Genomic DNA, 27,430 nt, shown 5'->3' with positions numbered 1-27,430 from the left:
TTTTCATAAAATCTATATGGATATATCACCACCTATACCAGTAATCAAATTCGGCCTGAGAAACTTTTTCCTTCAAGCTAGCTTTATCAAAATCTCATTTACATCTGAAAACCTACCTCTGAGATCCACACAAGAAAAAATAATAATTTGTAAAACTAAATTATAGAGAAATTAGACTCATATATAACCAAAGCCCAAAGAATTGAGTTGTTTTTAAAGATATGCTTTATGTGCGAGCAATATTATTAAAAACTAATATTACATTTTCCATTCCATTCCAACAGTATGAATGATTCATGACCAATCATTCATACCGTTGTTCATAAAACACAATTACATTTTCTGTAGTTGTGCTGATAATACAAAAGGAAAGGTATTTTGCCTGGCAGTAAGAGTTGTCCACCGCCACCCATCCCCCCCAAATAATTTATACTTAAAGGATGCTTAAACAATAGAGGTAGGTAATCTTTTCTAGGGAACAGATCATCTTAATAATCTTATTTTTAAAATATATGAGCAGTTCATTTTATGGAGTCCTCCCTTTGTCCTTTACCTACTACATATCTAACTGAATCTGTAAATTATACTATGAATTGTCATCATACTAGAGCCAAACTATCCATATCTTTAAATTTTGATATTGAATATTCCCTGGAAAGTCTGCAAATATTTAAATATTTACTAAATAGTCCATACCTGTATTTAATAGATACTATTACTAATTTTAAGATGGCTTTCAAAAACTGGGATTAGATAATTATCAAACATATATTTCTCATTTCAATGTCGTTTGGCGGGCCCCAGGGGAAGAGTCTTCTCTGTGGCGGCCCCGGACCTCTGGAACCAACTCCCCCCAGAGATTAGAACGGCCCCCACCCTCCTTGTCTTTCGCAAATTACCTTTGTCGCCAGGCATGGGGGGAGTTAAGTTATCCTTTCCCCCTAGGGCTATTACAAGTTATGCATGGTATGTTTGTGTGTATGTTTGGTTTTTTTATAATAAGGGTTTTTTAGTTGTTTTTATTAATTGGATTGTTCATGTTGTTTTACCACTGTTGTTAGCAGCCCCGAGTCTGTGGAGAGGGGCGGCATACAAATGCAATAAATAAATAGATAGATAGATAGATAGATAGATAGATAGATAGATAGATAGATAGATAGATGATAGATATAAATAAATAAATAAATAAATAAATAAATAAATGTAATTTTGGCATTTAGTGTTTGACTGTATGTGCAAATAATATGTTGCAACTGACATCCAATGGCTTACAATATAGTTTAATTTTCAAACACATCATAAACTCAAAGTTCTTAAGTACCATCCAAACAAAGTAAAAGATAAAATTTTAATTCCAAACTAATAGGATATAAGAAATGTTTGAATACACTTTTATATATGATTTAAGTTTTTCCAACTCTAAGAAGGGACATCAAATATTATATTTCCCTTCTCAGCAACATTATTTTTAAGTTTTGTAGTTCAAGGTTGCAGAACTGTTTTCTGCCATTTATAAATGAAGGAAAATTATTTTCCTGGGGTTTGTTAAGTGCTACATTTCATCTTTCATTCAAAGAGCCCAAAGTGTCTTAATTAGTTCTCTCCCCACCCACCCACCCCTTTTTTTCCTTCTGAGACACATTTGGCTGAAAGAGGCCCAATGCCAACCATGTATGATTCTACTGCACACTACTGTGAGAAATATTTAGTAGGCTCCAGATCAGTGATAGCGAACCTTTCTTGGTTCGTGTGCCAAAAAGATGTGTGTGTGTTTGTGTGCGTGTGCTAGCATGTGTTGGTTATGACCTATAAAGCCCTTCATGGTACCGGACCAGATTATCTCAGGGACCACCTTCTGCTGCACGAATCCCAGCGACCAGTTAGATCCCACAGAGTGGGTCTTCTCCAGGTCCCGTCAACTAAACAATGTTGCTTGGCAGGACCCAGGGGAAGAGCCTTCTCTGTGGCGGTCCTGGCCCTCTGGAACCAACTCCCCCCAGAGTTTAGAATTGTCCCCCACCCTCCTTGCATTTTGTAAGCTGCTTAAAACCCACCTCTGCCGCCAGGAATGGGGGAACTAAGATACACTTTCCCCCTAGGCCTTTACAATTTTATGCATGGTATGTCTGTATGTATGATTGGTTTTATAATAAAGGTTTTAAACTGTTTTAGTATTGGATTATTATTATATGCTGTTTTATTGCTTTTGTTAGCCGCGAGTCTGCGGAGAGGGGCGGCATACAAATCCAATAAATAAAATAAATAAATAATAAATAAATAAATAAATAAATGTGTGTATGTGCGCACACTCCTTCCCTCTTCCCCCGCATGTGCAACACACCCAGCACTGGCCCCCACAGGCCTTACTAAAGCCGGGTACATGAAAAAAAAAAAGCCCAAATGGGCAAACTGGAAGTTCAGGAAAACACACTTCCAGTTTGTTGTTGTGCTGTTTTTTGCACTCTGGGAGGGTTCAAGGAAGCTTCCTGAAGCTCTGGAGTGCAAAAAACAGCACAATGGCAAACCTGGTGTGCATTTTTCTGAACTTCTGGTTTGTCTGTTGGGCAACTTTTTTTTCTGCCCTGGGCTTCAGGTTAACGTCCCTGAAGCGTCCAGAGGGCAAAACAGCCTTTCTCAAAGCTGAAAATCAGCTGGCCACCATGCACATACGTGCTGGAGCTGACATAGGGCAAAGTCTCATGTGCCTGGCTCCGAAACGGCTCTGCGTGCCAGCTGTGGCACATGTGCCATATGTTCGCCATCACGGCTCTAGATGTTGAGATCTCTTTAATTACAAATCTCAACAGAGAAATTGCAAAGAAGGATTAAGGCAACCTTGGGATTTGTTATACTATACAGATCGTTAATTTTGAGCTCAGTGACCTTTCTTTGTATTACAAGCATGTTTTCTGGACATATTGAATAAGATGCAAAGAGACGCAGACTAGACTATTACATGGTACACTTATACTTGCAGAGATCTTTCTGCCTAAGGTTTTAGATTGTATCTCTAAACGAACCTGACTAAATGGTATCACTCACAAACTGCTATGTGCAAGAACTAGGAATGCATATTTAGTTCCTTTTTCTAGTAAGAATGATAACCTATTGAAGACTCCTTTGCAGTAATGCAAAGCAATGCAATAAATAGCACCTGAAAATGGAAACTAGCATATGGAAGCACCCGACTGGCGATGAAATACGAAATCTAGTATAGTAATCTTGTTTGCTGTGTTATATTGTTGAAATAATAATAATAATAATAACAATAACAATAATAATAATAATAATAATAATAATAATAATAATAATAATAATAATAATAATATAAAAATACCCTGAAGTATATTTCTCAGAAGGTCCCATCCCTAAAGGAACTAATTTTACAATATACAGTGTTCCCTCAATTTTTGCGGGGGGGTGCGTTCTGAGACCACCCGCGGAAGTCGAATTTCCACGAACTAGAGATGCGGAAGTAAAAACACTATTTTTGGCTATGAAAGTATAACAAGCCTTCCCTTAACACTTTAAACCCCTAAATTACAATTTCTCATTCCCTTAGCAACCATTTAGATTATTACTCACCATGTTTATTTATTAAAGTTTATTAAAAAAAATATTTATTAAAGGCGGACGAAGGTTTGGCGATGACATATGACATCATTGAGCAGGAAAAACGTGGTATAGGGAAAAAACCCATGAAGTATTTTTTAATTAATATTTTTGAAAAACCGTGGTATAGACTTTTCACGAAGTTTGAACCCGCGAAAATCGAGGGAACACTGTATAGGAAATTGTCAGAGAATGGATAAATCAGAGAAAAATCACTTTCACAAACATGCTTCCAAGCATACAGATATTATGTGGTAGCATTTCCTATACATGACAACTGTAAATCAACAATATGGGTGATGATTTTTTATGTCAGTTAGAAGATGACTATGAAATATAATCTAATGAAAAGTTAAAAGCACTGTTACTTTATTTCCAAAAGCTGCTTGCCAGTCAATAACAAGCATTTAAACTGAATGCTCTCCACCTTATGGATTACAGTAAGGGAAGCCTTGATTAACAGGGACCTTGCTGATGTAATCTACTAGATCAGGAGTGTCAAATTCAATTCCACTGAGGGCCACATCAGAGTTGTGTTTGATCTCAGAGGTCTGGGAGGCATGGCCATGATGGGTGTAGACAGCTTGACATCACTAATTGAAGCTCCACTTTTGTCTGTGATGGCCCGTCCAGGCTCCATTTTTGGCAATGACAGCCTCCTGCAGTCCTGAAACAGTGAAGACGGAGCTTGGGGAGGCCCCATACAGCCCTCTCGGACCCCATTTTTGGTCATGATGGCCTCCTGTGTGCAGCCTCCCCAGGCTGCATTTTTGCTGGCAGAAGGCTTCAGGAGAAGATTGTGGTTGAAAACATAGCCCACATGCGGTCCTCCCGAGCTCCATTTTCACTGACAGAGGAACCTCAGGCCTGTCCTTCACTGTTTACAGGGCGGGCCTGCAAGCCAGATCTAAGTACCCCTTGGGCTGTATCTAGCCCGAGGGCCTTGAGTTTGACATCTCTGTACTAGATGCCGTCAGGCATGGGGGAACTGAAACATCTCCCCTTGCCTATGTAGTTTTATGTATGGAATGTTTGTGTATATGTTTTTATATAAGGTTTTTTTTAGGTTTTTAATGTAAAATTGTTATTTTAGACTTAATATTAGATTTGTCATTGTATAGTGTTTTATCACTGCTGTGAGGCGTCCCGAGTCTGCGGAGAGGGGCAGCATACAAATCTAATAAATAATATTATTATTATTATTATTATTATTATTATTATTATTATTATTATTATTATATATTTCAATAAAATATACTAACATTTTTTCAAACCTATTTTGAATGATGCTTAGTTTCAAAGGAAAGGCCTTAATTTCATCCTTGCATACAAATGCAATTCTTGGTGAATGAACAGGAATTCTTACATTTGCATAGATGTGAATCCCATCCTTATTTTAATGAGATGTTAATATAACAATAGTACTTGATATTAGACAGTAGTAGGTTCCTAAAATTTATACATTTCTAAAAATGTGTCATAATGAAATTATGTCATTTTTTTTGTAGCCCCAAAATACAATTATAGACAACTCACATAATAGTTCTCTTCTTTCAAGTGTACAATTATTCATGTGACAAAGCTTTTATAAATCTGGGGCTTTCACTACAGCAAGGGAGCTCTTCAGTTAATTGTAAATGAGGTGGATATTGTCAGGGCTCCTGCTTTGACAAAAGCCCCAAAGAGAAATATAAGATGAGGACAATTCGTCCCTACTAAACAGAATTAAATGGATGTCAAATGCAGAATAAAAGAGTTGGAAGGACCTTGTAGATCATCTACATCAGCGATGGCTCACCTTTTTTCCCCTCGGGTGCCGAAAGAGTGTGGGCATGCACTATTGTGCATGCGCGAGTGCCCACACCCATAATTCAATGCCTGGGGAGAGCAAAAACAGCTTCCCCGGAGGCCCTACGGAGGCTGGAAACAGCCTGTTTCCCAATTTCCTGTAGGCTCGTATTTTGCCCTCCCCAGACTCCAAAGGCTTTCCTGCAGCTGAGGGAGGGTAAAAATGCCCTCCCCCATCCCCACGGAGGCTCTCTGGAAGCCAAAAATGCCCTCCCAGAGCCTATGTGCAAGCCAAAAATCAGCTGACTGGCACACACATGCACACTGGAGCTGTGCTAGGGCAACAGCTTGTGTGTCAGCATATATGGCAGATTTGTATGCCGCCCCTCTCCACAGACTCGGGGTGGCTCACAACAATAATAAAACAGTATACAATAAAGAAATCTAATATTTAAAAAGGATCTAAAAACCCATTAATTTAAAAACCATTCAACGCAAGTATACCATACATAAAACTATATAAGCCTGGGGGAAATGTCTCAATTCCCCCAGGCCTGAAGGCAGAGGTGAGTTTTAAGAAGTTTGTGAAAGGCAAGGAGGGTGGGGGCAATCCTAATCCCCGGGGGGAGCTGGTTCAAGAGGGTCGGGGCTACCACAGAGAAGGCTCTTCCCCTGGGTCCCGCCAAACAACATTGTTTAGTCGATGGGACCCGGAGAAGGCCAACTCTGTTGGACCTAACCAGTCGCTGGGATTTGTGCAGCAGAAGGCGGTCTCTGAGATATTCTGGTCCGATGCCATGAAGGGCTTTATAGGTCATAACCAACACTTTGAATTTTGACCGGAAACTGATCGGCAACCAATGCAAACTGCGGAGTGCTGGTGTGACATAGCCATACCTGGGGAAGCCCATGATTGCTCTCGCAGCTGCATTTTGCACGATCTGAAGTTTCCAAACACTTTTCAAAGGTAGCCCCATGTAGAGAGCATTACAGTAGTCGAACCTCAAGGTGATAAGGGCATGAGTGACTGTGAGCAGTGACTCCCAATCCAGATAGGGCCACAATGGGTACACCAGGTGAACCTGGGCAAACGCCCCCCTCGCCACAGCTGAAAGATGGTTCTCTAATGCAAGCTGTGGATCGAGGAAGATGCCCAAGTTGCGGACCCTCTATGAGGGGGTTAATAATTTCCCCCCCCCCCAGGGTGATGGACGGACAGATGGGATTGTCCTTGGGAGGCAGAACCCATAGCCACTCTGTCTTATCAGGATTGAGTTTGAGTCTGTTGACACCCATCCAGACCCCAACAGCTTCCAGGCACCGGTACATCACTTCCACTGCTTTGTTAACTGGACATGGGGTGGAGATGTACAACTGGGTATCATCAACATACTGATGATACTTCACCCCATGCCCCTGGATGATCTCGCTCAGTGGTTTCATGTAGATATTAAATAGTAGGGGGGAGAGGACCGACCCCTGAGGCACCCCACAAGGGAGAAGCCTCGAGGTCGACCTCTGATCCCCCACTAACACCGACTGTGACTGATCGGAGAGGTAGGAACAGAACCACTGAAGAACAGTACCTCCCACTCCCAACTCCTCCAGCCGACGCAGAAGGATACTATGGTCGATGGTATCGAAAACCACTGAGAATGCTGTATGCTTAGAGATTTTGCTAAGAAAATTTGGTGGACCTCCACCTCTTCCTTGTTGTTACTCTATTTATCCCCATCACATGGATAAATGTATCTTACATACTAAATTACTTCCTATTCAGTATTCTTATATGATACAACCAGAGAGGATAGAAAGTCCATCAAAATTTATTGTATATAGGAAGTGACTGAAAAGAAAGCAACCTTACAATATTCCCAGAAAAAAATTATGTTTGAAAGAACATATGGTTTTAGGAGTCAAACTACTGACAAGTAAAACTACATAAATGAAATATCAAGATTGTTGTTTCATCAATGGAAGGTTGGTCTCCAGCTGTCATCTTTCAAAGATTTACTTGCTCAGAAAGCAGCAACTGAATTAAAATATCTTCTTGCAATTGCACCATGAAAAATCCTTCATCTGGCCTTGATGCATTTATATAGATGTCATAAAGGTTGTAGAGAAGGTGGTGTCGCTCCAGTTCCTTGGATGAAGCCAATTATTTAGGCTCTCAACAGTCTGGATTCAGGCCCGACTACAGCATGGAAACTGCTTTGGTCGCACTGATGGATGATCTCTGGTGGGCCGGGGATAGTGGTTTATCCTCTATCCTGGTACTCCTTGACCTCTCAGCGGTTTTCAATACCATCGACCATTATATCCTTCTGCACTGACTAGAGGGGTTGGGAGTGGGAGGCACTGTTTTATGGTGGTTTTCCTCCTACCTCTCTGGTTGGTCACAGTTGGTGTTAGTAGGGGATCAGAGGGTCCGAGGTCCCTCCATTGTGGGGTGGCTCACGGCTTGGTCCTTTCCCCTCTGCTGTTTAATATCTACATGAAACTACTGGGTGAGATCATCCAAGAGCACAGGGTGAGTTACCATCAGTATGCTGATGATACTCAGCTATACATATCCATCCTGTGTTCACTCAGTGAAGCAGTGGAAGTAATGTGCCAATGTCTGGAGATAGTTAGGATCTGGATAGGTGCTAACAGACTCAAACTCAACCCCAACATGACAGAATGGTTGTGGATTCTGCCTCTCAAGGACACTTCTATCCTTCTATCCATTACCCTGAGGGGAGGACTTTTGACCTACTCAGAGAGGGTCCGCAACTTGGGTGTCCTCTTTGATCCACAGCTGATCCTGGAACATCATTTGTCAGCTGTGGCAAAGGGGGCATTTGCCCAGGTTTCTCTGGTGCACCATTTGTGGCCCTACCTGGACAGGGAGTCTCTACTCACAGTCACTCATGCCCTTATCACCTCAAGGTTCAACTACCGCAATGCTCTCTACATGGGGCTACCTTTGAAAATTGTGCAGAATACAGCCACGCGAGCAGTCATAGGATTACCCAGACATGTCCACATCTCTCCAACACTCCACAGTCTTCCCTGGCTGCCAATTGGTTTCTGGACTCAATTCAAAGTGTTGGTTATGACCTACAAAGCCCTACATGTCATGGGACCAGATTACTTATGGGACCGCCTCCTGCCGCATGAATTCCAGCGACCAGTTATGTCCACAGAGTCGGCCTTCTACAGGTCCTGTCAACTAGACAATGTCACTGGGCAGGACCTAGGGGAAGAGCCTTCTCTGTGGGGGGCCTGGCCCTCTGGAATCAGCTCCCCCTGGAGATTCGTATTGCCCCCACCCTCCTCACTTCCTCATAAAAATCTAAAGAACCACCTATGCTGCCAAGCTTGGGGTCATTATATTCTGCCCCTTGGCCAATGAATGTACAGTGGGTTTGTTTGAATGGATATGTGTGTATTTAATAGGTTCTTTAGTTTTTAAATATATTTTTAATTTAAATTAATTGTATCTTGATGTATTCTATCTTTTGATATGTTGTAAGCCGCCCCGAGCCTTTGGAGAGGGGCAGCATAGAAATCTAATATACAACAATAGTAATAAATACACTCCTCTAATTATATGTGTTTTTTGCACCTTGTATTGTAAATGTTTCTAGACTACAAGGAAAGCCTTTTAAATGTCATGTCGGGAGACCCGTATCTCAATTAAAAGTTTTCTCACAAAGAGCATGTTGTGGTCATTTTATTCCTGGCTCTAGGATTTGGAGCATGATGATAAAATGTGTAAATGTACAGGACAAAAGAAAAACTCTGAAAAAAACTTTTGAGAATAATACTCTTGGAAGTTGAAATACTGATTGTCATAGATTATGCATCCTAAGGTACAATATATAAGAGAATATTATATCCTAAATTCATCCTTAAAAGAATGTATCATTATTATAAATAAATCTACTTTCCTGGAAAGAGTCTGGCAACACTGTGATATACTGTATTTTTATAATTGTTACTTTCAGACTCTGTTAGGCATTCAAAGAACTTTGATATTTAGCACCATATACATTGTTATTCCATTTTATAGCACATATATTTGAAATCAAGTTCCATTAATGCAGAAGCTGGACCTATTTCTCATAGTACACTCCTCCAGGGAAATATTTATTTTTGTTCATTTGAAAAGTGACAAGTACACTTTAATTAGTATAAACTTAAAACTGAAACTGCATATAAAGTAATTGCTGTCATGGAAGCCTTTTTTAGAAGGTATTATGAAATGTACATAATAATTGGGGGATTATAATTTTCTGTATAAAAGAGAATGTGATCATAAAATAAAGCAAATAAAATGTGAATTAAATATGTAAATACATTATTTAAAATTCATGGATTCCTGAGTATTTTTTTTCAAACTCTAAATAAATTTAATAAATAAATTAAAATAAATTAAAGATATTGCAATGGGCAGCTTTAATCATGTGAATCTCACTCTAGCTGTCAAATGCATTATTTATTGCATCCTGTACTAGTTGTCATTTTCTGCTTATTTGTGGAGCAGCTGTTCCATGCTTTTCATTGATCCCCCACAATCCCCAGTATTTCTACATTCACACCATGGATCAGCCCCTTCCTGTAATTTAACAACAGATTGCATATTTGGCATGCAAATTGATTCTCAATATCTTCACTAGAATTAAGAATGAACCTGGTTGGAAATCTCTAGCAACCAACAATGTGATCTGGCCAATGGCCTGATTTTACATATGGCAGCTATCAGCCTACTCTCAGAGTTCTCTGAGAGTACAGTGCAATCACAGAGATGGATCAATCCATGACACAAACGTCAATGTCTGGATACTCTTCCAAATAAGCATGTGATATGCAGTGAAAATTGTATTATCCTGAGGAAAAATGCTTAAAGAACACAAGAAAAAGCAGCACTAGGTATCAGACTTACCTTTTCAAGGCCAAGCAAACCAAGATATTTCATCTCTTTAGCACAGACTACAACTCAGCCATGACAAGACAGAAACGTAACAGGATTGTGAACTGTGCAGTATGTCTGGAAGCATAAACTCCCCATAGAACCCCTTTCTCTTTACCTCCAAATTCTTATTGAATACCATCATACAGGAAGTACAAAACATCCAATATAGTTTTCATATTGAGTTGCAAATATTTGCCAGACACGTTACTAGAATAGTTGTGTAAACTAGCAAATAGGAAGAGCCGAAAACCTTTCTAATAGAAACCCACATATCCAAAAAAATATTGCTATTTTCCCACATGAAAGCTGTTGTCTATGCTCAGAATCACCATGTTAAATGATCAAAGAGGCCTAAGGGAATTTCAGGTTTAAAAACCACCCTGTTGCATCGGAGCAATGCCTTATCAAATCCACTATTCTAGTCTCACCAAACTCTTCTTTATAAGCCTAGAAGCAGTACAATGGAGAAGAAATTCTGTTCTCCTGTTTATATGTTCCAACAACTACCCTAAGAGTATCTTGCTTCAAGGGCTGGGTATAATATATGTTTTCGAGTCATCTTATTATCCTGCATTGATTTGTCTCTTTCAAAGCTATCCACATTAGGATGCTCAAGTCATTCATGACTTATTCATTCTTTCAGACAAGCCCAATCAGTGCAAGAGACTCGGGGAGATTTGATTTCGCACTTCCCATCTTTGACCTTGGAATAAGAACAACAAATTTTTAAAAATTGCCATTGTGGCATGGAAAGAGTGTCATCCCCACACATTCCTTTGTGCCTTCTTTTCACATTACCCTTGTATGAAGAGAGATGGAATTTTATCTTTGTTGCAAATGTCAATTTAAGTACTTAACTATCTGATTATCTATGTTGGAGATAAATCTGTCTGGGCAATGTTATCACTTCCGTTGATACAAGATCCTTTTCCTGATGGGTGACTCTCGGCTCACACTCCATAAGCATATTATGATATGTGAGTATTTGCTGTTGATTTTCTAATACTTGAGAATACTTCATAGATCCAATACTTTCATTGAACTACATTTTCTATTTAACAATCATTGCCTTAATTTGGAAGTAGCTGTTTATATTTATAATGTCACTAAATAGCATGGAATCTTTGGATATTTATTGCACTACCTATCATAAGAATCTATTCTTATGAAGAAGCATAAAAGCCAACTGCAGATAATGATCCTGGACTGGGATGTGTTGTGTGTTTGTGGGGATTCTGTTGCTGACTTGTTTTCCTTTGCAGGATTTTTTTTATTATCTCCTTTTAAAAGCAAAAACAACAAACCAGGGATGGGTTCAGATTGGTTCGCCTGACTGATAGCAACTTGCTGGTGATGTCCCAGAACCAATTTGGTCCCTGCCAGTCCATGGATGCTGCCATCACTTTTATTGTGGGATTTTTGAATTTTTTTTGGATTTTTAAAAATGTTTTGGCATTGCACATATGCACGCATGTGGAGCACATGCATGTTCACGAGGCACAGCCATGTGGTATGGGAGGAAGTGAACCGGCACTAAGGTAAGTTAGAAACAAACAGTGAACACTTGTTGGATCAGAAATTGTGCATTCTGGCTGCACAAAGCTAACCTAGCAAAGATTAAAGTTGCAGGCGTGGAGCCCCACAATATGTCCATATTTTTTTGTAATAATAATATTTATGTAACTATTGCATTTCCTCTGCATCTGAATTACAAAATATGCATGGGAAGAATATACATCCAGTTTGAAGTTCTACAGTTTCTGTCCACATTATTCTCAATGAACAAATTTATAATCTAGATGCAATCATAGCTAAGTGTCACATTATTATGCAGTGATATGCTCTCTATAGCTTTCATGTCTTTATTCACCCATCAGCTATCTGAACAGAAATCCACAGAAATGTATTTGGGCATACCAACAACTCGTTTTTACATGCACAACATTAATATAAAAATACCAGGTTTTTATATTGACATGACTTATTTCTAATAATATATTTATGGAAGATAAGAATGGGATTTTTAAAATTAAAATTTAAAGATTGCTATGACTGTCCATAAGTAAATAAATAATTTATATTTACTACACATGCTGTAATGGCAGCTCTAGCATAAATACTCATATATGAATAACATTTAATTCCCGTCATGATCACCATATAACCCTTTTCATTAAAACTGAGTCACAAGGGCAATGACAACAGCTCATTAATGGTGTAATTGATTTCAAATAGAATAACTGATTTATTGATGCATCATAGATTAAATATTTGCATTTCTAATCAGGTTGAAATTGAAGCTGACCATTGTGATAAAGTATTTATTTATTTATTTATTTGTTGGTTTGTTGGTTTATCTGATTTATCTGATTTATCTATCTATCTATCTATCTATCTATCTATCTATCTATCTATCTATCTATCTATTTATTTGGATTTATATTTGTATTTGTATCCCATCCCTCTCTGAAGACTTGGGGTGGCTATTTAAGTAAGAGAAACTTGGGTACATAACTTACAGCTTTCTATAATGGATTTCTTTTCTTTTTTAAAAATTCAGTCAAACCTGTTACATAGTATTTTTTTAAAAAAAAATCTAGATGCTATTACCTTTTTTGGATATTGTTAATTTAATTTAATGTCTACCAACTGCTATATTATTTTAAAAAGTGTAAGTTTTGAAATTTATGAATTAGGATGTTGAGCCTGAAATCTTGGGATCTTGGTTAAATATTTTGCGATCTTTACAAATAAAAGGCTTATCCTCTTTTCCTGTTCAACGAGGGGGGGGGGGAAACCCATTCAAATTGTGTATGAATTTCATTTGAATGTGCATATTAAAGAAAACATACATAAGATATAAAACTGCTCTGATTCTCCCCAAGCCATTGTAAGAGCAGCAGTGGCCAACAATGAGAGGCTGTAGGTTCCTTGAACGACTCTGCTAGGATTTTATTGCCTCAAACACATAATTATCATTATTTTCCTATTAACCTGAAATTGAACAGGCTAATAAAAGAGAAGTCCTCAGACAGGTTCTGGAATGTATCTTGCCTCATTGTATAAGGTAAATAACATGGCATTATCCAAAAAGGCTGCAATTAGAGTAGAATTAAAAACCCTCTTACTGCGTTTTTTTCTAGCAATGTGAATGAGCTCTTTTGAAATCAGCCATAGGAAGAAAATAGCCACCACTGTCTGGCTTCATCTGAAACAGTGCTGCCAGCCGGCTCTCTCCCAAACAGATCGTTTCTCTGCTTCAGCCTCATTTACCTTGCCCAGTGAAGGCCTCTGGCATTTGACATTGCACACTACACATTGTAGTGCTAAGGTCTCACTGTGTTTCTTTGTTCATTGCACATCTACCTGAAATGTCCCTTAAGAAAAATGTCCCTGGGTGACTCCACTATTTTTGCTGTGTAGGTAGTCCTCAACTTAACCGAGCCTGAAATTTACGTAGCTAATTGGGACATTTGTTCAAGCGAATGTTGCCTCCTTTTATAACCTTTCTTGCCAGAGTTGTCATTACAATTGTTAAGTGAATAGAGTTGTGTTAAGGGAATAGTGAATAGTGTTGTGTTAAGTGAATAGTGTTAAGCAAATCTGGTTTCCCCATTCCCCAAGGGAAAAATGCAACTATTGGTCGTAAATGTGAAAAATGGTCAACAGTCACTTTTTCCCAGTGCCGTTGTAACTTTGGTCACTAAATGAACTGTTGTAAGTCAAGGACTACCTGTGTAAAGTTCCTACTATTTAAAAGGATGGTCAGCTCTACCAACTGAGTCCATACGGAGTTCAGCGGCTTATAAATTTATAAATAAATAAACAAACCAACTAACTATATAGTGGTCGCCCTTGATTTACAACAGTTTGCTTACTTCAAAGTGACAATGACACTGAAAAGGGTGACTGTTGACCATTTTTTCACATTTATTTATTTGTTTATTTGTTTGTTTGTCTTTTATGCTGTCCAATTAGGGCGGCTTACAACAACAATAATAAAATACAATGTGAAAAGTCAAATATAAATGGTAAAAGTAATTTTAAAAAACTGGTATACTAACAATTAATAAACAATTAATAAACCATAACAAATAATCCAATTTAACACACATACATATCCCATTATGACCATCGCAGCATCCCCATGGTCATGGGACATTCGGATGCTTGACAACTGTTTTACGACATTTGCATTGTCTTTGGAGTCATGTAATAATCCCCCTTTGCGACCTTCCAACAAGCAAAGTCAATGGGGCAAACCAATTTAACCACTGGAACCATTCAGTTAACAAAAGTGATGAGGAACGTTGTAAAATAGGATATCAGGTAACAGATCAACAGAGTTGGAAGGGGCCTTGTAGGTTATTTAGTCCAACCTCCTGCTCAAGCACGAGACCCTATACCATTTCTGACAAATGGCAGTCCAATCCCTTCCTGAAAGTCTCAAGTGATGAATCTCCCACCACTTCCTAAGGCAAGCTGTCCCATTAGTTGATTGTTCTCATTGTTAGAAAGTTCCTAGTTTCTAGGTTGAATTCCCCCCTTGATCAGTTTCCATCTCTTATTCCTTGTCTGTCCTTGGGGGTGGGGGGGAGGGCTTTGGAAAATAGTTTGGCTACCTCCTCTCTGGGGCAGCCCTCAAATATTGGAACACTGCTATCATGTCTCCCTTGGTCCTTCTCTTTGCTAGGCTATCCATGCCCAGTTCCCACAACTGGTCTTCATATGTTTTAGTCTACAGTCCCTTAATCATCCTGGTTGCTCGCCTCTGCACGTTTTCAACGGGGCAAAACAAATTTCCCATTTGGCAGCATCAATTTTGGGTACCATCCTGGTCATAAATTGAGTCTGCCTTTATCAACAGCCAAAGGGGCACAATGGTTAGAGTGCAGCACTGCAGGCTACTTTAGCTAACAGCTATCTATAGTTCAGCAATTCAAATCTCACCACCCAGCTCAAGGTTGACTCAACCTTCCATCCTTCTGAGATAAAATGAGGATCCAGATTGTTGGGAGCAACATGATAATTCTGTAAACCATTCAGAGAGGGCTGTAAAAGCACTATGAAGCAATATCTAAGTCTAAATGCTATTGCTATTGCTACTATCAGCTCACTCATCGCAGCCCCATTGGTCTCTGGCTTAGAGCTGCCTACTACAGTCTGCTGTTCTTACTACTGCTCTTCCATCCCCCCGTTGAAGCCTTAGGCGAAATAGGAGAATTATATATATATATAAAAAAAAACCACCGGAAAACAGGCCACCTGGGCTACCCACTTTAAGCTTTTTCTGAACCAGGCAAGAACGCGGTCGATTAAAAGCCCTTCCTAGAAACATATACTGCTTCGACTAGGAAGAACGTCGATATGGTATAATTCTCAGCTACACAGAGAGAGAGAGACAGACTGTGGGCAGCTGGGCAGCTCCTTTTCACCCGCCTCGCCTTGTCCATACTGCGCCACCAAAAGGCAGCCAAGGAAGCACTCCATCACTTATTGCGTGCCAATTACGCAGGCTTCGCCCCCAAAAAATTTTAGTTCCTCCTTGGAGGAGCGAAGGGACCACTCAACTGGACAACCCACCAATAGATCAAGCGTTTTCCCCGCCTAGCTGCCTCCCACTGAGAGCGGCAAATAAGACGTTTTTCTTAAGCAAACGGACGATGGGGGAAGGGTGGGCTCACTTCGACGGCAAAATAAACTGCAGCGCCGATTAACCAATAATGTTTTAACCTCCAGTGACAGGCGATGCTATTATGCCCGAAGTACAACTATATCTGGAAGGTGTTTTTTTTAAAAAAAAAATTATTATTATTATTATTATTATTATTATTATTATTATTATTATACAATAATTTTTTATTGTTGTTGTTTCTTTCTTTGTTTATTTATTTATTTATTTATTTATTTAGTTTGTCAAACATGTATAGGATAGCAGGTATTGGTATAAACATAAACATTAACAAAGTAGGTATAAGTAAATTTGGAGAATAGAATAGGGACGGTAGGCACAATGGTGCGCTTATGCACGCCCCTTACAGACCTCTTGGGAATGGGGTGAGGTCGACTGTAGACAGTCTAAGGGAAATCGCTCAGATATGGGAACCTAATTACACTATAAATAAGTTAACCAGATACACGTTCGTCTTTTGAATGCGGTATCTTTCTTAATATGGAAGGCACAGGCTGTTGAGTTATGGGTCTAGTAGGGGAAATTAATGGAGAAGTATTCTAAAATTCTCAAATCATAGAAAAGCTGGTCCAGCCACCGTGGTGTTTTTCCTGCCAAAAAGACATCAATGAGTTATTTTAGATTACATGTCTGTTTTCCACCATAGGAAATAGCAAGGTTTAAGTCCGTCTGTCTTGAAAATTCAGTCGGACCAAATGGGTCACGTTAGCAAAACAATTTTACATTGCAATTTCTGAACATCTTGAGCGAACAAATGGGCTTCTGCTATCAGCCTTTCAGGCAGATACTGTATATTGCAACCTTGGATGTTAGCACTGAAAAGCTGAAAAGTTTGTTTCCTTACCGTTACTTAGAAAGTCAAACTTATATCGGACCTCGGATACAAAGTACAGATTATTTGCTCTTGAAACGTGATCACTGTCTGGCTGCAGAGATTCTCAGTCATCCAGGGTGTCGTCCCCGTCCAAAAAAAGTCAATTGGACTTTCTTGACGTTTCTTTTGAAAACGTTCCGCTTCACATTCAAGAACTGAAGAAGCTTCCTGGATGAGAAGCGAAACGTTTTCAACATTTCGGTTAAAAATATATCGCCGCACTTGTCGCAGCGTATCCGTTTCTACCTCGTTACATAAGCCACCTCCTTCGCCGTGCCAAATCAACACGCCAATTAAAAAATTGCACCGCGATGGCCCGTGTTCTCACAACACGCTCAGCTCTAAGTTTGCTTGGTTAAGGGGTTTTGTTTCTTTCTTTCTCACCTATCCGGTTTTCTAGGCTGGGGCGATATACAGAAGGATGGAATTAATTCATCACAAGAGTTCAGTCTGGGAGTCAGGGCATCGTGATAATGCGTATGAGTTCAGTCTGGGCGTCAGGGCGGTTGTGTGAATGTGTGACCTTAGCAGACGACACCCACAAAAGGTGTGTGTGTGCTTGTGCAATTGCATATACATATACATATACATATACATATACATATACATATACATATACATATACAGAGAGATCTTGGAGTCTTAGTGGACAACAAACTAAACATGAGCCAACAATGTGCAGCGGGGGCTAAAAAAGCCAACACAATCTTAAACTGCATAAACAGAGGAATACACTCCAAGACAAGGTGGGTGCTAATACCACTCTATAATGCCCTAGTTAGACCACACCTAGACTATTGCATTCAGTTTTGATCACCACACCGCAAAAGAGAAAAAGTACAGAAGAGAGCAACCAGAATGATAAAGGGACTAGAAACTAAAACATAGGAGGAAAGGTTGCAGGAGGTCCAGGGGGGATACGATAGCAGTCTACAAATACTTGAGAGGCTGCCACAGGGAGGAGGGGAATACATTTTCCAAAGCACCAGAGAGCCAGACAAGAAGCAATGGTTGGAAGCTGTCCAAGGTGAGTTTCAACCTGGATCTAAGGAGGAACTTTCTGACTGTGAGAGGGATCAACCTTGCCCGCAGAGGTGGTGAACACTCCAACACTAGTGACTTTCAAGAAAAGACTGGACTTCTATTGGACTAGTGTGATGTAGAGTCTCCTGCACTAGCATGGGGTTGGACTAGATGCCCTGCAAGCTCCCTACCAACTCCAATAATAAATAAAGATACATATACACATATACATATACATTGCTCAAATAACACTCAAATAACACATCCTAGATCTGAATGAATGAAATATTCTCATTGAATACTTTGTTCTGTACAAAATTGAATGTGCACAACAGCATGAGAAATTGATTGTCAGTCAGTGTTGCTTCCTAAGTGGACAGTTTGATTTCACAGAAGTTTGATATACTGGAGTTATATTGTGTTGTTTAAGTGTTCTCTTTATTTTTTTGAGCCCTGTACATGTGCGTATATATATAAATTTTATGCACACACACACACATAGAGATATACATGCGCACACACACACGCGCGCGCGCGCGCATGCTATATATATAACAGCAGGCTTCGGCTTCGGCTTGGGTGCCAAGGAAACCGCGACTGGATCAGCTGACAATCGCGAGTTTGGCTTAGCAGTTGAAGTGGTTTCCTTGTTAATGAAGCTCCCGGGCCTCAAGAGAGCCGCCAGCCTGCGAGAGGAGAGGGGTTGGGTGGTTTTTTTTTCCCTTTAGGAAAAGCCCGGTCCCCCCATGGCAGAGCCTTTGAGAGACTCCCTCTTGTCCTCCTCAAGAGCCGCTCTCTTCTGCCGACCCAGGTTAGGCCGCCTAAAGAGCGGCGCTAGGACCTCTGACTTGCCTCCTTTTAATGAGACACGGGCAAGCGGGGCTCGGCAGCGGCTGAGCACGTTCCGAGCCCAGAATCCTCGCAGGATCTAATTAACAGGTAGCTTCGCTCCCTGGGTGCCTGAAACCTCTTGCCAGACACCATAGAAACGAAGCCTTAAGACCTCCGCGCCATCTGCGCGCTTTCCTTTCTTTCTGCAAAAATAATAATAATAATAATCCTCGGAAGTCACTTTCTCTTCCTCCTGGCTCGTAGAGAAAGAAGGCAGCTCATTCACTCTATTCGCTTGCGACATCAATAACACCGTGGCTGCTTTTTAATGGGAAAGAGACAGAGAGAGTCTCTTTTGTTCTTGTTTGGAAAGCTGAGATAATTAAGAAAAAAAAACAACACTCGAGCCAGCCTCAGTGATAGTCAGAAAGATCTACTAGGGTGAACAACCTGTAAAAATATACTAAAATAAAAAATAGAATCACCACTCCCTAAGCCAGGGATCACCAACCTTTCGGATCTCAGGGACCAGTAAATTCATCATTTTAAATCCCATATGGACCATTAATACGATTTAAAAAAAAAAAAGTTAAATAGTATTTAGTGCAATATAAAAATAGCAACAGCATCTAGACTTATATACCGCTTCATAGTGCTTTGACAGCCCCTCTCTAAAGCGGTTATCAGAATCAACATATTACCCCCAACAATCTGGGTCCTCATTTTACCCACCTCGGAAGGATGGAAGGTTGAGTCAACCTTGAGCCGGTGGTGAGATTTGAACAGCTGAACTACAGCTAAAAAATGCAAACAGTTTTTCTGCAGACCACCAAAATGTTTTCGCGGACCACCCGGTGGTCCATAGATCACCAGCTGGCGATCGCTGCTCTAAGCAACTTCCGATCAAGAGAAAATCCAGGTAGAGAGAGACAGGTGAAGTGGTCCAACAAGCAAAGTCGCGTTAAACGTAAAAGCCCTGTTCGATAAAATCAGCTGCAAAAGCAGCGATAATATGCTATTTACGAATGGGGGGGGGGGGGGAAGAGATTTTATATTTAGATTATACATCTCTATTCGAATAAATGTAATAGGAGCAACAGTTAAGAGGAGCAACAACCTAAGATTTTGAAAACAAGGCTTTGTTAACTAAAGCCAAGCCAGACCATTCTGGGCCAACTTCCAGAGACGGTCGATACCGCAGTATTTTAAGCCCCGCTTTCTTACTAAATTTAAAAAGAGAAAGAAAACTCCTTCAGCAGTATAGATCAGGGGCCTCCAAATTAGGTCACTTTAAGAGTTGTGGACTTCAACTCCCAGAAAAGCTGGCTCGGGAATTCTGGGAGTTGAAGTCCACAAGTCTTAAAGTGGCCGAGCTGAGCTTGGAGACCCCTGATATAGACCGTTGATGAGGAGCGGCTTAGAGCAGTGTTTCCCAACCTTGGCAACTTGAAGATATTTGGACTTCAACTCCCAGAATTCCCCAGCCAGCCTGGCTGGAGAATTCTGGGAGTTGAAGTCCAAATATCTTCAAGTTGCCAAGGTTGGGAAACACTGGCTTAGAGAACGTGGCATAGAGAACCCCTGCATTAAAATGCGGGGACCCGGTAAGGACGACCTTTCGAGGTCATAAAACTTAAGGCCGCCCGAGCCTCTTGAAGCAGAGCCAAACTAACTGCTTATAGCTTGGAACGATCCCATCAAATGAAATGGAACTTTAATAAAATAGCCACCATGGGCTATTAAAGACCAGAGGACGGGATTCCTGCACTTTGAATTGTTCAATATAATAATAATAATAATAATAATAATAATAATAATAATAATAATAATAATAATAATAATAATAATAATATTATTATCCTGCATTTCTTGCGTTTGTTGTGTTGTATTTATGATGATGATGATGACGATGATAATGATGATCATCACCATCACCATCATCGGGGGAGAAGTCCCGTCCTCGTTTTGAAACTGGTTTCCCGATTTCTCTTGGCAGCGAGAGAGAGAGACTTGAAGGCCCTTCAGAGAAAAATAGAGACTCAACCAAAATGGGAGATTCGACTTGTCTGCTTCTTTCTTCTCGTAAGGAACGCTGTGATTCTAAAGACAGACGTTTTGCTCCGCCCCGTGTGCGCAAAGCAGAATCGGCGAAGAAGCCCAAGTATCCACCCTGTGAGGTTGCGCGCCAGTCGTGGGGAGGGAGGCGGCCTATTAGCCCCCCCTCCCCTCCCCCCATTAAAAAAAACCCTTAACTTCCGCATCGCAGCCGGAGAAGAGCTAGATGTTGACTGTTGGGCTTACCTGTTAGCTGCCAGCCTGGATGAAATATAGCCCCCGGGGATCTGCGTGACTATATAGCCCCAGAAAAAGGAACCGTGGATCATGCCAACTGTTTCTGGATCCCAATTGAACTTCGCTTTCTTCCAAAGCGATAAAGGGGAGACAGGAGAGAAAAGAGAAAAAAGTGTGTTGGTGGAGTGGAAAACAACAACACCGGCCTAAATCAAAGCATTTCTAAAAAGAAGTTGGGGCGAGGAAGGAATCCACGGAATTACACTATCCGTGGCTGTCTGTGGTAACCACATGGGAGATGTTGTCCCTTTATTCTGCTATATCCTACAAGTATCCCAAGCGGTTTGTCTCTTTTTATTAATGGTCGGATTGCAGCAGAAATAGAGATGTTAGGATACAGTACCAAGAGGCTCCGTGATTGTAACCGTAATTGATTCCTGTCTGTTGATTTATTTATTTAGTAACCTGCCGGGGGGCGAAGAGACGGGTCTTTATGACACATCCAATTCTGACTAGGGCTGACCCATAAACAAGACCCCCCCCCCAAGAAAATCGCAACATCAAAGCTGCTGTGATCCTCCGCTGAAAGGAAAGATCACACAAGGTTATACCAGCTGAGCAACCGCTTGGTCTGAGCCAACTCGCTTGGTCTGAGCCAAAACCAAACGACAGAGAATTTTCTTGACATTTATTGACGCGGTTCTATTCTTGACGGATCGGGAGAGATTCTTTGGCGAACTCCGGCTATTAGTCACCACAATTATTCCTGCCTTTTCTCCCTGGAAGAAAGGTTTGCTTGCGTCAAGATTGTACCTTGATATTGTGCACCTCAATCCCCGGGCTTCTCCATCTACCACTGCAACGCCCTGAAGTTAGGGACCTCTTGCTGTAGGTTATCTGGATTTCCTCATATCTTAATGAAGGTCCCCCCCCCCAATTCGCCTTTTCAATGTATGTATACATGTACGTATCTTGAGAACTAAGAGGTTTTCCAACGTTTTTCCAGGCCTTTTCGATGTTTCGTTTTTTTAGGTGAATGGGTTTTCGTAATCATCATTTATTATCCACCTGAAAGAGTAGATGGCCAAGATAATAGCTACACCCTTCTCCCACATCGATTTTAGGGCGAAGCAGGTTCATAAGATATTCAGGTGTCAGGTTTAGCACTTGGGACGGACGTCTCTAATTCAAGCCAACACGGCGGGACGGGGAGGCGATTGCTAGTGGGACCGCCCTTTTTACAAAGGTGCGTATCTACAATCCATATACGGCGCAATCTTGCGAAATACCCCCTCCCCCCCCCCAATGAAAGTACTATTTTCATAATTGGACCTTCAATCAACACTCCTAAAAGGGGGAGAGGGATTTCATTTTAAGGGGAGCAGACTGAGGTCTCCTTTGGATCGCGTTCGACCCTTCAATGGCTTCATGGGCCCGGTCATGCAGGTTCCATTGCAGGTAGACGTGCGATTTGTTCATTTGCCTTCTTCCAGGTGGTTCGGTTGCCTTTTGTAATCTAGCCTACGGTTCTGGAATTGGCCGATCTTTCCCCCTTCCTCTCGCTAACCACATGCGCGTCCATTTCAGGTAGTTCTTTCAGATATCCTCCAAGGTTTGGAAAGTGGATCGAAGAAGGGAAAGGGCGAACCACCTTTGTATACTGTTGCCACAACACCGTGTCCACGAGGTCGTCAGAAGCTCGAAGGGGTTTCCACTTTTTCTTTTCCTTTTCCTTTTGGTCTTCTGCAGTAGAATTTGGAGCTTTAGTTGAATGTCAAAGAGCGAAGACAGGCGTCTCAACCATTACTTAAAAGATTGGGGTGAATTGAGCTGAAGTCCAAACAGTTGTCTGGGACAACCCTGGCCACTTTAAGACTTCCTGGACTGCAACTCCCAGAATTCTGGGAGTTGAAGTCCACTAGTCTTAAAAGTTACCAAGGCTGGGAGATCTTCCTCTTTGTGGAAACAATAGGGAAAGGGGAAAGCTCTTAGTTTGGTGCTTCTCGAGACATGAAAGAAGGGCGAGTTGATCAAAGGAGGGAGGTGTTTATTTAATTCGGACAGGGGACCAGGCTGTCATTAACAGGAAAATTAACGAAAGACAACTAATGTGAGAAGAACTCACCTGATGCTATGAAAAATGGGGGAGAGGGAGAGAGAGGAGGGAAGAAAAAGCAAGAAGAGGAAAATATCCCTGTCCCTCGCCACTCCGAAGGCACCCCTTGTTTGACCCCTACTCTGCAGTGCTTTGCATCTTGTTCTAAAGACCCGCCTCTTTTCCCTCCAACATGGGAATAATTCAAACCACAATCTAAGGGGCGGTAGATACGTAGAGTCTTGGCTTCCCAATATGGATGCCGGGAAAGGCATTCGGGAATCACCTGCGGCCAGAGAGGAGGGTTCTTCCTGGAACTCGCTCACCTCTTTGATGATTTTCCCTCCTCGGTGGATGGTGCTGTTGTTGACCATGTCCACAATGGCTACGCCAAGGTTGCAGCGGATTCCGAAGGAAATGCAGAAACCCAGTCCGCTCATGATGGCGATGATATATCGCCGAGGTAACCCGAAGCAGGTGCAGTCGCACAAGGGCGCTTTTTTCCCGGGCACGTCCAGGGGTTTCCCATCTTCCGTCAACTCGATGTTGTCCTCGGGCTTCTGCTTTTTCTCTAAGACTCTGCCAAATCAAAGAAGAGAGCTCGGTCAAGGGACCTACTTGCATTTACTGGGAGGAGGAGGTGCGCGGGGAGGGGGAGAGCTTGTAATAATCTCTTTGAATTGTATTCGGATGTGTTGAAAAGAGTGCTGTGGATTTAAAGCTTGACCCAAAACAAAATAGTCTCGGTAACTATTGGTAATTCTAGGTGGGTTTTTAAAAAGCACCCAAACATGTACAAATAGCATTTTCCTACTTGATGGATACGCAATCGGTCCCTACCTCCTAGAAATGTAATGAGGTGGGGTTAAAATAAACCCGATTTTCTGTAGTCCTTCTGGAAGGGCATGAGATGGTGGGATAAGAATGTGCTAATCCTGGCTAAGTTTTCCCTATTAATTGGTAGCGTTTCCGAAGGGGAGACATTAAGGGCTGTAGAGGAGCAGGACAGCCTCCTCCCCAGACTAACTGGATACCCATCAGATTAGGAAGTCCAGAATCATATCTATCTAACTGCATACACTTCAAAGAAAACCAGTCAATGGTCTTGTTAAAAATTAATTCTAATTTATTAGTTCACATTGCAGGGGAGGTGCCAAGATGCACCCCCTCCTTCCGCAACTACGGAGATGCTCTTTGTTACCAAGCTCCAACAAGACTTGATCTTGCAGCTTCAAACATTCTATAAATTGCATGGCAAACAGGAGAGGGGAGCACACTAAAATTAGGCAATGGTATTCCCGATAGGGATTCTTATTGTGAGGGAGCTATTCTGCACAATTGGCAGGTTTGTGGTTGCCTTTCGGATCTCAAAATGGCTGTCAGCCACTTTCCCATTGGAGAAAATCTTGCACCCCGGTATTTTCTGCAAAATTAGTCTGTCTGCTATTAGAATAAGATAGAAAGCTATCCTGTCGATCAATAAGGAAAGCTTCATCTCTTGAGTCAGTCTACTTGGCAATAAGCCCCTTTGAGTTGAGTGAGATTTTCTCCAGGTGAGGATGTATTGCAGCCTTAAGCAGGTTGGATCTTGTTTTCCCTCCGTATTAGTGCTGAAGTAAAAATAAATTGATGCTTTTAATTTTTTCTGGCTTTGACACACAAAGTTTATTGCACTGTATACATGGCAGTGATCCAAATACACAGGTGACACCCTTTCAAGTTGCGTGCCTTTAATTTTTTTGTTATCTTCCTAACAAAGGCAAATAATACCCTTTCAAAAAGAGGAGAACCATGGATATTTGATGAAAGCATTTCTCCCGACCCCTCTTTCGTTTTGTGCAACTGACCATCTATGGCTGACATCAGTGTCTTTTAATAATTCAGAATAAGAGAGTAACAATAATTCCTGGGAGGATTAGAACACTGAAGATGGAGTTACTGTAGACAGAGCAGAAGTTGTGAGTTTTTCTTTACAGCTTTTGTCTCGGCTAAGATTCACGGTCTAATAGTTAGCATAAGACTTCCCCACCCCCACCCCCACCCCCATCCTGAATCTATGATGAAAATCGAATTTCACAAAGTGTTCTGCTCTGGATTATTGTAGAACACAATAATCAAATAAACCATTCTAATTTAACCTGCCAAACACAAACATTGAACATTATTCGATTTTTGCATTGTCTCCCCCAGCGACAAATAAAACCTTTCTCAGTTGAGTTCTTGTGGAAGAAAACAATGCAGAAATCTGTTCAAATAAACAGATAGCCTTATTAGAATTAAGGGAACAAAGATGAAAAATGTCTACTCCAAATATGAAATGAAATATCCCAGGATAGTTTCACATGATTGATTTCTGGATAAGTCATGGTTGTTTAGGTGTGCCATTTAAAAATGTATACACAGTTTATCCACGTTAAAGATAACAACAGACTATTACAATTGAATAATAATAGCATAAATACAACTTATTCTCTTTCTTATTTAAAGCAACTTAAATAATTGGTTACAGATAGGATAAATGTGTAATCTAGACCTTCCTTCCTTGCTGGACGATAGTAGATTCAACTCCCACACAGAAATTGTTACGTGCCTCCTGGGTATTTATACCGTTGAAACTCTGGATATATAATAATAATATTTTCAGTGTTGTAAGGAGGGTTTAATTGCTGCAATGGAAGCTTTGCTGATTAAATGCCTTTCCCTGCAGGTTTACCCCGCCATTTTGATCATCAAGAAGTTTTTTAAAATATATATATTTTGCTCTGGAAAGATTAAGATCGTAATAAAGTATATTCACACATAACTATAGGGCTTTACATTGAAATTACATAGATTTGTTTAATAGTCATAGATAGCATTAATTTTAAAAATTGGCCTCCTCTGCAGATAGATTTACATGTATGCATCACTATTTTTCGGGGGTGGGTGGGTGGATTTCTCAAAAAAGGATATGCAAATTTTTATGTGATCCCCCCCCCCATATCTCTTTTGAGCATGTTTAAGTTGACTAGAAAAAAGGCATTCATTTATCAATTATTTATGATCTCCATGTTTTTTCTCATATAAAAGTATCATGGAGGACCGAACAGTGCAGATTAAAACTCTTATTTATTCATTTTTGTATGGGGGAAGAAGAAAAGAAAATATGACGGAAAGGTTTTCCTATTAGTGCTCAATTGTTTTTGTTTTTTCAAATGAAACTGTTTTCCATTTCAAAGTATAAATTACCTCTCCCCCATATACATTAGTCTGAATATCATTCTGGCATCTCAGAATTGAATCACCCGATTTTTAAGATTGGAGTTCTTAAGGACACTTCTCTTACTGAAACCAAATTTCTCCTCTTACAGAAAGATATGTTTAGGAGAAGGTATCACATATCCAAAGTACACTTATTTCCTTCCTTCCTTCCTTCCTTCCTTCCTTCCTTCCTTCCTTCCTTCCTTCCTTCTTCTGAATTTAGAGTCCTCATTAACAATATCGAAGCATCACAATAAAAATAAACACATAGCTTTAGATAGAGATCATGAATACGATAATTACCCTCTATAATAAGAAGTGGAAATAAGAAGCTCATTATGGATGCACAACGTTAGTCTCTCTCTCTCTTTCTCTTTTTAAAGAAAACACACAAAAAAATTCCTTACCTATAGATCTGACCAAGCGATTTCCCAGCAAAATTTTTCAGTTTCTCCTTCCCAGGAGTCAGAATCCTTTGTTTTACCGACTCCATTCTTGTAAAGATTTCAACTGTCTTTTACCGGGTTAACAAGGATGCCCTTACAAGCCTCGAAAATGGATCATATCCGTTCCATATTAAACTTTTTTCCATAAAAGAATGTTGTGCATCCAGAGAAAAGGACGAGCCAAAGTCTTCGTGTGTATATGTGTGTGAATGTGTGTAAGAGAAAGTGTGTGTGTGTGTGTGAGAGAGAGGACAGAGACACTGTAGATGTATATCTGTGGGTGAGGCAGAAAGAAACAGAGCCAGGAAGCAAAAAAAAAAAAAAGGGGGAGAAGATTGAGTGTCTACCTGAAGCCCATAGGTTTCTTAAAAGAACAGAAGTTGTGAACTAAAAGGTCCTCTTTAAAGATGAAGAATCCATTAGCAAAACGGCAAGCAAAACCATTGGTACTTTGAAGGAGCTTTGAATGAAAGTCTAATGTAACTATAATCCTGATCGGATGTGGATTATTTTGCTGTGGTTGTGTATATAGAGGTAGAGAGTCGTCAAAGACAATAAATCCCATATGCATAGAATC

At 40.5% G+C, this 27,430-nt stretch overlaps 1 protein-coding gene across 1 annotated transcript in view; it reads right to left on the bottom strand.

The window, feature by feature from the left end:
* Window positions 1-26,909, bottom strand: part of SLC17A6 (solute carrier family 17 member 6) — a 67,845-nt gene extending 40,936 nt beyond the window's left edge. The window contains exons 1-3 of the mRNA XM_070735214.1: window positions 26,815-26,909; window positions 23,494-23,746; window positions 21,082-21,200 (exon numbers count right to left, since the gene is read on the bottom strand). Of these exons, the coding sequence (XP_070591315.1) occupies window positions 21,082-21,200; window positions 23,494-23,746; window positions 26,815-26,900 (458 nt within the window). The 5' untranslated portion in view covers window positions 26,901-26,909. The remainder of the gene's footprint in view (window positions 1-21,081; window positions 21,201-23,493; window positions 23,747-26,814) is intronic.
* Between the last annotated feature and the right edge of the window lie 521 nt (window positions 26,910-27,430).

This window comes from Erythrolamprus reginae, chromosome 1 (genome assembly GCF_031021105.1).
Source record: "Erythrolamprus reginae isolate rEryReg1 chromosome 1, rEryReg1.hap1, whole genome shotgun sequence".
Lineage (NCBI taxonomy): Eukaryota > Metazoa > Chordata > Lepidosauria > Squamata > Dipsadidae > Erythrolamprus > Erythrolamprus reginae.
Note: the sequence above shows the minus strand (reverse complement) of the source record. Positions and strands in the feature narration are given on the sequence as shown.